The sequence below is a fragment of the Halyomorpha halys genome, unplaced genomic scaffold (genome assembly GCF_000696795.3).
Source record: "Halyomorpha halys isolate HHAL.00 unplaced genomic scaffold, Hhal_1.1 Scaffold1224.1, whole genome shotgun sequence".
NCBI lineage: Eukaryota > Metazoa > Arthropoda > Insecta > Hemiptera > Pentatomidae > Halyomorpha > Halyomorpha halys.
This window is the reverse complement of record NW_027110818.1, coordinates 28,621-40,441: the sequence shown is the minus strand read 5'-3', so window position 1 is coordinate 40,441 and position 11,821 is coordinate 28,621. Positions and strand designations below refer to the sequence as shown.

Here is an 11,821-nt window from a genome sequence, read left to right as displayed (position 1 = left end):
AAATCTTTTTCCCCTTAAAATACCAAATATAGGGAAGCTTTGTATTCATGTAGGAGATGGCAAAAAAAAAAAAAGTTCTCAGAATCCAATAATTCCACTCTCATTTTATATGTAAGAGTTCAAGGAAAAAAATTTGTTCCGTGTCTGTCAAATTTGTGTTAGGACATAATCTATGGAAACGTCAATCCGTTTTCTAGTCGGAAGGTTCCTTGTATCGGCTGTCATTGGCCATTAAGTTTACCGCCAGATTTGAATGTTAACTTTTCTGGTGCAATGAAAAATTATTGAGTTTAACCGAGATTTAAGAAATCATACTTTAATAACATATTACATAACATAACATATTAATCATAAAAACTACAACTCTTACGAAGATAAACACTATGAAATACTTTATAATACAACAGCTTTGTTTGTTATTAGACATTTATAAATCAAATTGTTTTTGATATATAGATTTCTTAAAATAAATTCACCAACTTATGATTTTTCAGTACATTTTATATTTAATGATGCTTTTTAAAAAGCTATACCTCGAGAACTACTAAAGGTAAATAGTTCTATTATGGCTTATTTTAGAAAATTTACTATACTTTAAATGACGCTCTCTTAAGTTTTCCAGAGTTGTGTATTTTTAAAGATATAGAGCTCCGAATGAAAAATAATTTTTTTTTTACTTTTTGGAACAGCCGCTATTTTTTATCCCTTCTATACTTGGCACACTCATCAATTTTCACCAGTAATTATATATAGTTTTCATTAAAGTAATCCTAAAATTGGGATGAAATAACTACCTTTTTTTTCCCCCAGCTCCTGTACTATGTGAAACGCCTTCTGGAGACCCAACCAATTTATCATAAAATGCCACCATGGAACAAAAAGGACGTGAAACAAGGTGACAACGTACTCTTCCTTTGGGTGCTATACGAGCGTTATTAACGAAGTTTTACTATATATAGAAGGGCAACAAACATATATTTTCTAACTAATTATAATTCTAGAAGTAGATTGGACGGAGCGATCCTCCGAAGGCCGAGAATGTCCTAGGGAGATATTCGAGGTCGCGTGGATTAGCATTATTTCTTTTTATAATGCCATAACCGACAATTTATAGTACACGAACTTGAAAAACATTTTTATTATTATCTTCCCCACTCTGATTTAAGACAAAGACTTTTTTAAAGGCCACATAAAAACAAAAAGAAAAATTAAGTATGCCATAATTTTTCTCTTTGTGGGAAAGAGATCGTGCATGCTTAGCAAGAGATAAAATTTAATGGCTTAATAACAGCCTTGTTGAGAATATTAAGAAAAACATTTCTGATTTGAATGATCAAACGTATAATATAATACCATACCGTCCCTTCAGGCAAAAATTAATAAAAGTAAGATATAGATATCTAATTATGGACAGGTGTGGCACAATGGCAGAAAGTTACAATAACAACTAGAAGATTTGATACAGATAATGTTTTACAAGTCGTTTCCTAATTTACTGCCATGAATTTAGGCAAAATATGTCTTAATTTTATTCCATTTTGTATAGATATCATCTAAAAAAAATACTTCATCAGTTCTGTTTTTAATTTTTTAAATTATTAATCCCCTGAGAACATCTCACAGTTGTGTTAAATTCTACTAAGGTGATACCCAACTTGAAGGAGATGATCAAGAAAAAATAGTTTTCAACTATTCATATTATTTAATACCAGATGGTTGATATAATCGTTACATTATATATATAAGTTTCTTTTTAATAGTTGATTATGGGGGGGGGGGGGGGGGGGGAGTATAGTCTTGTACAAAAGACACCCCTAACTATATACAATTTCATAATTAAAAGATAAAATAAATAGCTAAGAATAATGCTTCTTAATAAAAGAGAAAAATAAAATTAATAACAAAAAATAATGATATTTGTAAACTTAACAAAACAAACAATTGCCCTCTAATGGTAAAAAGAAAGAAGTTAATTTGAAAAAAGGACGAGAGAATAAAAAAAAATAATAAGTAAAATAGAGGTAGTGTGAATAATGAATTAATAAATATAGAATTTATAACAGAATGTCCTTCAACAGTCTGGGCTTCAGTCTTCGGGTTGAGGTTGGGTTTCCCAAGTTGAAGGCCACTGCTCCTTTAACTGTCGGTAATTCATGGAGTGGAACTCCATGAACCGTTTTTTGATGTAATCCTTTATTGACTCCATTTGTAATTCCCGATGCAATTGGCCATTTCTTATGAACCAAGGAGCATTACCTGCAATTCTTAGGACTTTATTTTGAAGAGATTGTAATTTTTTCCTCTTCATAAAGAAACCATTCATTGATTTCTGACGTTTCGATCTATTGGGTCATTTTATATGAAATATCCGATTTTATTATTTTAGAAATTCTGATTGGGATTAGTGGACTTATTATGTTTATGTTAACAGATTGATTATTAATCCTATCTCTTTGTGTCTTCAACTAAGTGCCAGGCACTCCTTCACTTTTGAATCGCTGGGTTGATTGTAGTGGACTGTATAAAATGGTGATAAATAAAACATAATTAACTTAAACGAAAAATCTATTGCATAAATTACAGTTGAAGTAGGGGGCCTAAACAAAACATTTATTATTAGGTGTGTTTCCTAATGTTGGATTCGGTTATCCTCTCTTCGTTCCGGGAGGCACTTCGAGGTGTCTCTACTCACACATTCTCCTAGTAGAATAGAGATGAAAAAAAAGGCTGCCTCTGGCCAAGTTCCAATGACCGGCTTGGGAGTCAGAAAACTGTCAGAAGCATGCGCAGTAGAGGATTTTGGAGGAAAAAACACGTACTGCGCATGCTCTTGACAGTTAGCTGACTCTTGGAACAAACCTATAGCGCACAAAAACAACCTGCATTGGCTATTTGGAAGGGACCTATACCCTTACACGACAATGCCAGACTAAGAACTGTTCTTTGTGTTAGTTGTAGAAGTTCCTTTAACCTAATGACGGTTAAACTGACTTTCAAATTATCCATTGAGATACCGTGAATAATTTGAAAAAAATTTAGATGAAATTTTAGAGAAAAAAATAATTAAATATTAATATAAAAATACAAGTTTATATTAATAAATATAATAATGATATTACATTATAATGCTAACCTCGTCATATCATAAATAACAGGCTACTCAATCAAGTTACTACTCACCAACATATTCTGGCGTGCCAAGTATCTCATGGACCTCCGTACCATCCAGGATCACCCTCGAGATCTCGAAGTCGCAGACTTTAACATCGCAATCAGGAAACTCTCCCATCATCACCAAGTTTTGAGGCTGAAACGTAAATTATGTAAGTTGGTGCGTATAAAAATAAAAAATATAATAATTACATTAAAAAAGTAAAGAATAGAAATACTAAGTTATATCTAATTCCTAAGTAGGATTGAATCTTGTTTGAATTTATCTTAAAAACAATTTCTTCGGTCTACTTTACTAGAAGTGTCTTTTGTTTTTGTATACGTTTAAGATGATCAACACTATTTTGTTCTTATCCTGCACAAAAAAAAAACTCAAATATATTCGTCCATAATAACTATTGAATACAGACAGAAAGCCAGAATGAGATAAAATTAAAATTATTCTAAAAATAAATAAAATATTTTTATTCTCAGTTCTTACGGTGGTGCCAGAGCGTAAAATAATCGATTTTCGAAAGCGCTGATTTCGATTATCTAGTTTGTTATTCTCACACTATATAAGCTACAGGATCTAGAAACAGCATGATTTTTTCCGTTTCAAGGGTATTCCCATTAATTTAGGCCCACTCACAGAATAATGAAAGTTTGTCCAAATCACACACTACTCTAAATGAGTGGTATGTAATTGTAAAAGAGGGAGAGAAAAATTATCAAATTTTTGATAGTTGATATAAAAGGCGAATCGATGGTTAACAAAAAATAGTTTTCTTTTACTATTTTGGTAACTATATTGACCGCAACCCGGACTATCTTCTTCCGATAAAAAACAAAATTAAAGGTACTTTAGAGATATTTAAAAAAAAAAATCTTCATTGAAGCCGATTTTGTATTGAAGACCATTTCATTGTATATCGACAGGCCGAGTTTGATCAAAATTATTAGAGCCGTTTCGATAAAATGTTAAAAATCGATTCTATAGAGGGGCACTTCCTTTCGAACGATTTGTAGGAAAAGTTGCATTCAAATTTCAAGCACCAAGTCAAACGGGGTTGGAATTAAATTGTGGGTTTGGGAAATCTCCTCTTTAGGCTTTGCGATTGAAGGAAGTTCAAAGATTTCAAAACGAGGAGTTTCTTGTCCACACAGCTTTCATAAAATTTTCCCAAAACATTCTTTCGTGGGTCCATTATCGCTCGCAATAATCTAAATCTATTAGGATTAAGCTCTCGAATCGAAAGTACTACTGGTTTTTATCTCCGAAAAGAAACGAAAAACGTCAAAATGTCCTTAAACTTTCTAAAAAAAATATATGTATATATTAATGGCCATTCCAGAGTGATATAAGTTACTGGGCCATTGAAGGATTTATGTCGAAAGCCTGAAGCAGACTTAGCGGAGCCGAACTCAAACCCACACCTGGCCTCGTTCAAGAAGTGGCTAATCAGAAGAAGAGAAAAAGAAAAAGATAGCCCGAAATGATGATCTGGGACGCCCACGAAGGCTATGCTAATACCCGAGGATTAGGGGGGCCGCTTGCCAGCTTACAACTCTCGGACAAATTAGATATCACAACCTGTCACTCCCGTGGCTCGGCATTCCTTAGTGGGACAGGGCAATGCTGGAGTAGGTCAGGTGTGGCTTTAAGGTTCGTCTACACGATAACAGTCGATGTACTAGTTCATCATATGAATGCGAGATGGTTGATTTTTTTTAAATAAACCAAATCAAAGGAAAATATATATTTTTTTTTAGTTCGTCATTTAAGCCCTGTCAAACCATTTGAACAAGAAAATAAATAAAAGAATCTAATAATAACAATTTTAATAATGTGAATCCCTACGACTAATGAATGGTCAGGGGTTCAATACTTTGTTAGTAAATAGTGGAACAACGGTTGTACAAGGAGGTGATTTTTTCAATCATGTTCAACCGCCAGATTTTTGTCCAATTAAAGATACCCACTTTATGAGGCTGGAGGAGCGCTCCCGAACCCACAAGGTTGACTCACGGCGACAGTAACAGAATAAATAATAATTTTCAGCAACTGGATTCGAACTCGGGTCCATGGAATTAGTAGCACATCACCATTAATTTGGCATTAATCCATTGACGGTTTATCTTGTAAAAGCGCGTCAAGTAACATTCAGCCTATTAAGGCGTTCAAACTATTCAGTCTACCAAAGCTAGGTTCTTTTCTTCCTGTTTTCTAAGGATGCTGTAACATTATTAACAGTTCATAACTCGGATATTACAAAATTACAGAAAACCAATGAGGCGAAGATAGTTCCAAAGGTTGTAGCCGATTACAATTTTACAATGGAAGGAGTATTCAAAGCCGAACAGAATCTAAGAAATTACTCCACACTATGACGCAGAGGCAACAAATACTACTATCAAATTTTTATACACCTTCTTAACCCGTAAATATGGATGGCATTTATGTTGCATAGAACGAAAGGCAGAACCATTACTATGGTTCCATCATACAGGGGCTGATTAATAAGAAGGTACATATAAAACATGTTTTTTTAAAAATATTTTTTATTGCATGCCGGAGTATTTCCAAACATGAAAAAAACTAATCTTTTTTTGGAACAGAATTCATAATTTGTGTGAAAGGGTTAAATACCACTTAGTTGTAATATTTTAAATATTTTATACGAAGTATAAAATCGATTCTATAAAATGACACTTCTGGATGTTCAGTTTTAAAGAAAACATCCCAGTCATATACTTGCCCTAAATAATTTCAGGCATTTTATTTTCGAGCTATACTATTCACACACAAGCAGATCATTTGGCGATACTTACATATTCGGACTCAGGTATTTTGAGGTTCCGTCGAAAACTGGAATTCGAAATTTTAATATTATTGATTTACAAAGTGGAATTTGATCGTTAGAACCGGTTTCAATAAAATCGAAAAAAATGTGAAAAATCGGTTCTATGAAATGGAACTTCTTGTGAATCGATTTTATCTATGATGTTGCTGTCACATCCGAGGCATATCTCGCGTTAGATATGCATTTTCAGTTTCCTAATACGTTTCGTTTTTAAACTAGACTCTTCACATACACAGACCATTTTAAGAGAATAGGTTTATAGATTAAGACTTATAAACGTGTACTTCTATATTGTAAAACATAACCTATTTCGGCCATTTTGTGTCTAGAACAACTCTTGCCGCCCTCCATAGAAGTAACAGCCTATCTTTCAATATTATGTTTTGAACTTATGCTTCTAATGCTTGTTTCTTGGCAGTATAAAATATATCGTGAAGGCTTTGGTTAGGATTTGCTATAGCAGCTATAGGAGACAAGCAGCTGTGCGCTACGGAGGCACTTCCTGCCTAATCTGGTCTGCCCACGTGGCCTGACTCAGCTCCACTTGGTCCAGGGTTCTTTGTCCGCTGCCTGCCGCGATTATCCTCAGTGGTACGTCTTCGTCTTTATTTCGCTAATTCAATTTATTTATATTCGAAAATACTTTATTTTCAAATACCTTAAGGCGCTGTTCTTCCGAGGCCGAGCTTCGCCTCCGTAAAGAACAGTGGGAAAGATAGTAGTTTTGTAAATTCTAACTTTTAAATTTTTGTGGAAAGAAAGCGCGAGTAAAGTTTCGAAATTGAAAAATAAAAAGCATTTCCCTCAGCCTTCAACCTCGCCTTTATTTCCTCATAAATTTCGTTTTTTTTTAAAAGTTACCGTAGAGCTTTACCTATCTGCCTGTTCAAATGTATTTCCTCTTTTATCTATAACACCGAAATGGCTCCCGTTTCTACTGTAAGTTTAGTTTTAACCGTATTTGTTTCGAGATCTACTTCCTTACTTGAGTTTATCAACGTAGTCGAACTTTGTTTTATAGTTTCCTTGTCCTCACCCAATAATACCAAATCGTCAGCATATCCAAGCATCGGTATTTTACCATTTAAAGTTAAACCCTTTTCGGTATTCAACACATTTTTAATAACGCATTCTAATGCTAAATTAAATAAGATAGGTGATAGAGAATAGCCTTGTTTTAAAACCGAACTAACCTCGGACTTCTCATAATAATGATTAACGATTCGTACCATCAAATGTACCATGTTTTCACTCTTTTTACTGAACAGTAGTGTAACAAAATAAATCGTGTCTACAAAAAGAAATTAGGAGAACGTTCCTACAGAAAATATTCCGTACAAAAGAGAAGAATCTGTTCAAGTAAAGCAAGGAAAAATTGAGTGAGTTTGTTCCAGGGAATGTTGACATCTCCTGCGAGATGTTCCTGTAGTGGGCCCCAATTTATTTTATTATGTTCCTGGGAAGAAAATGTGTTTTATGTGCCCTATGATTATTTTCTTTAATGGTTCAGACAATTCTTTCGGCGAAAGGTATTAAAAAGGACCTTTTAAACAGAAAAATCCATTTTCTTCAATTAGGCTAAATTATTGAAATTTTTTTTTATCTACCTCCTGAAACCTTCTAGAACCTCTAAGGAGTGAAAAAACAGGTGTTAATGCTACAAAATTTATATCCTTGGAATCCATGATAAAAACGGTTGTAACACAAGTCAACCGCGAAAAGGGTGAAAATGGTACAAACATGTTTTTATGTCAGTGATGAAAATGAAGCCTGATTAAAGTAAAAAGATAAAATCGTATAACGGATATTAGGTTTAGGAATTCGAATTCCTCTCATATCCAATCCTCACAATCCAAAATCCTCAATGCTCCTTATTTTGTTACTAATAAAACCATCCATGAAGACCTAAATCTTCCTTATGTAACCGATCTAGCACGAACTCGATATCACTCCTTCCATTATAAACTCCCTAACCACTCAAATCCACTAGTTTCTAACCTTGCTTCCTCTTCCATTCCTGGCAATCCTCCGAGGCGCCTGCAAAGAAGATGGTCTCCAGACCTTATATTGTAAAAATGTTTTTAGAGTGGTATGTAGTTTCTCTACAAGCTGTATCATATAATCATGATATCACTTCAAATGTGTTTGTTGTATTTTATATACAGTTGTAAATGTCAATAAATAAATCAATAAAAGGTTTAGGAATAAAAAATATGAAAAACTGTACCATATTCACCCCTCTTTACGGTACCTTTTTTGACTGCTACCTGGACCATCTTCCTACAATTTAAAAAATATATATATTTATAAAAACTTCTTCATCTCATTATATCCGTTATAGTATAAGTTTCTTCTAGAGCAGAAACTGTACCAAGAAGAGATAACATAAGAAGAGCCAGGATAGAAACACGACAACATAGAGAGCGGCTTAGAATTGAGCCATAAATCCTAGCGGAGGGGCCCATAGGACCAAAAGAGTACCTCGGAGTCCTGTCCTTAAAGGCAAGAAGTCGAGGACTCCTCGGCCCAAACTGGTGGTCGATGGTAATGGAACTGCAAGCGGGAGGAAGGCGCTGAAGAAGGAGAGAAAAAAATAGACTTTATTGTGAGAGAATTCTTCCCGGGTCCGCGGGAATATATTGGTGTTGGGGTCCTTTTTTCTCTAGTTCTGTTTTGTTTTTTCTTAACGATCTAGGAGGATGTGGGATACATAATGTATTCCTTCAGCTGTAATGGCCACTATGTTCCTCTGCCAACTTTTGTACCCCCAACCGATTTGTAATCTCTGTCTCTATCTGTCGGCTACCATCGGAACTGATTGATCGCCCTGTCGGTGGCAAGATGGAAAAACTATTTGTATCTTGTAATAACACTGACAGGTGTACGGAGGAATAAAAGGAGCAATCCATTCCTAAAACTACATCGCAACATATCCGTGTAAATAAGGATGCCGTGTAGTAAAGAAAAAGAATAGAAATATCCATATATTGGTTGATTTAACCTGGTCAAGTATATGAATAAAGCTTTATATTATAATACTATAAGAATTATACTTTACCACAATACTTTAGATCGATCCCTGTTCAAAGGTTTAACATCTATAAAAGTGATTATTTTGTGATATGCATATAATCTTAGCAATAAGGGTAAGATCTATACAGTTCAAAACTGTAATATCTCGAAATATTTTTTTTTTACTATTAAATAAATCAAATGGTATCCTTATTAAGTCTCAACACTCTTTATTATATCAATAGTTCAACGTTTCGGCCAATTCGTCCTTCCTTAAGTACAATCTAAACATTTAACAGCTTATTATGTATTCATTTGTAACAATTTCAAAAACAACATTATTATTAATAATATACCAAACCTTAAATATAAATTCACATCTCACATCAAAATTTAAAAAATTTTTTATAGGCTATTTTGTCCAGATCATTAATTATAAGTCAAAATCACCCTATGAAAAAGTCAATTAATAGAAAATCAAATTAATTATTAATAAGCTTATGTCTAGTTACCTTTTTTTTTTAAACTTCATTAATTTTTAAAACTTTAATTTTAGATTAAAACTACACTATCCACTATTAGATAAACAAACTATTTATAACCTTCCACACACTCAGGTCAGACTTATTATTATTTTAATTCAAATTGTATTATCGTCTCAATTTTTATTTATTCCAATTATGAAATTCATATTAAAATTAATTGTAAATAGTAACAAAAATGTTTTCCCATATTTTTCATAAATTTATTTTACTTAAAATCTCTGTCCCTGTTCAAAGGTCTAACATCTAAAAAAGTGGTTATATTGTGAAATGCATATAGTCTTAGCAATAAGGGTAAGATCTAAACAGTTTAAAACTGTAATATCTCGATTTTTTTTTATTTACATTCTATGACATTTTAAATTAAGGATAGCGAAATGTATTGTGAAGTATAGTGTAACCTGGTTAAGTGGGAGTGTGAGAAACCTCTTTAGTGATAATAGAATGTGATTTAGTCAGAATCACTCCCGATCGCCAGATTTTTATCCAATTTGTGAGGCTGGGTTGAACCGAGGAGGGCTCCAAAAACCACAGGGTTGACCCACGGCTACAGTGTAACAGAAAACAATTTTCTGCCCAGCCGGATTCGAACACGAGTCCTTAGAGTTAGTAGCATCTTGCCTAACCACAGTGCCTCTGCACTCCCTTTTAAGGCTTCATAGGTTAAACAAACGAATAAAAGTGCCCAAAATGTAGAACGAAAGTGTAATCCATTAACAGGCATTGATAAATAAAAATATATTGTTGAATTATAAAAGTTAAAAGTCGCTAGGCGAATTGTGTATTTAATGTGTACCAGGATCGTTTTCATATTTTAGCCACTTTTTCATCACTACTTAATTAAACTAACAGGGAATTGTTAGTGTTTTCGTTGATTACAGATATTATTATAACAACCTTAGAAATTTTGTGGGTATCCTGTTCGTTTTAATGTCTGCAATAGTGGGTTAGTGCAGTGTTGGAGGCTACCGAAGTATGACCGTTTTATCAAATTCAATATTTCAAAGGACTGTAAATATTTTAATCCTATTTAATACTTACCAATGCTTAATAATCACTTTAGAGCATTCTCTAAGCTTGTTTAATCCCATTCGACTTCTTAAAAAAAAAACCCTCAGTCTAGTAATTTGTTTCAAAGACGAATCATGACAGTGCCCTACGAAATTATTGCAATTTGAAGGCTTTACTGGAAAAAAAAATTCATATCCGCTGAAGCAACTCGTGAAGTTATTAAATATGAAGGGGAAGGTGTCCTTGACCAGCGCACTGCGCGGCGTTGGTTTGAAAAAATCAGCGGGCAAGGACGTTGAAAAGGAAGTGACCATTAATGGAGTATTGATGAGGTTCTGCAGGAAGCTGTTGAGTCAAATCCGTCCACAAGTACTCGCGAACTTGCCAGGGAGTGTGGTGTGTCCAAAGATACTGTTAGTCGCCATCTCCTCTCCATGGTGGAGGTGAAAAAGGGCAGTAGACTGGTCCCTCAAGAACTTACTTCTCAGTAATCACTTCCCGTTGAACCAAAGAAAAGTTATAGAACTGCATGGGTTCGAACTCCTGGTCACATCCACCGTATAGACCTGACCTCGCACCATCGGATTATTACTCGTTTCCATAGCCCATGTCTTCGAAGGGAAAAAAATTGATAATTTTGCGGTCAAAGAAGTTGAAATTGCGGTCCAAGAGTTTTTTGACAGCCATCCCAAAGAATGGTATCAGCGTGGGATCGAGCAATTGGCTAGGAGATGGCTAATGACGGTAGATAACAATGGACTATACTTTGAGTATTAATTGTATTATATATCAATGAAATACTAACACAATTATTTGCTTGAAACACCCCAATGAATTGAGGTGCTTTTTATTTTTTTAATATTCTACTTCCTAGTCATTTCTGACATTCTATACAGCTAAGCGACTAATTCCAAACATGGTCGGAGAGAGGGTCAAGTTTTCATTGTATGGGTGGATACGTAATAAAGTCAACTCCCCGATTCTGGACTGATTTGAACAAGCACCGCTGTAACACAGAAACGAGGTTGCTAATCATGATATTTACAAGGCCTTCTGTAGCCGAGAGAGTTGGCTACAAACGGCCTTGGAATCATCTTACTTAACCAGATTATGAGTAATCGCTACCTTATTAGTAATTACTTACAGTGACCAAAAAAATACTACAAACCCTTTCCCCCAATTACCTCTTTCTCTCTCTTTCTGTCTCTCTCTCTCTCTCTCTCTCTCTCTCTATATATATAT

At 34.2% G+C, this 11,821-nt stretch overlaps 1 protein-coding gene across 1 annotated transcript in view; it reads right to left on the bottom strand.

The window, feature by feature from the left end:
- The window catches only part of LOC106688877 (death-associated protein kinase 3), a gene marked incomplete at its 5' end in the record, with an annotated part of 54,672 nt that overhangs the window by 14,709 nt on the left and 28,142 nt on the right, over positions 1-11,821 (bottom strand). Inside the window, 1 exon segment of the mRNA XM_014433564.1 lies at positions 3,181-3,307. Within this exon segment, the coding sequence (XP_014289050.1) occupies positions 3,181-3,307 (127 nt within the window).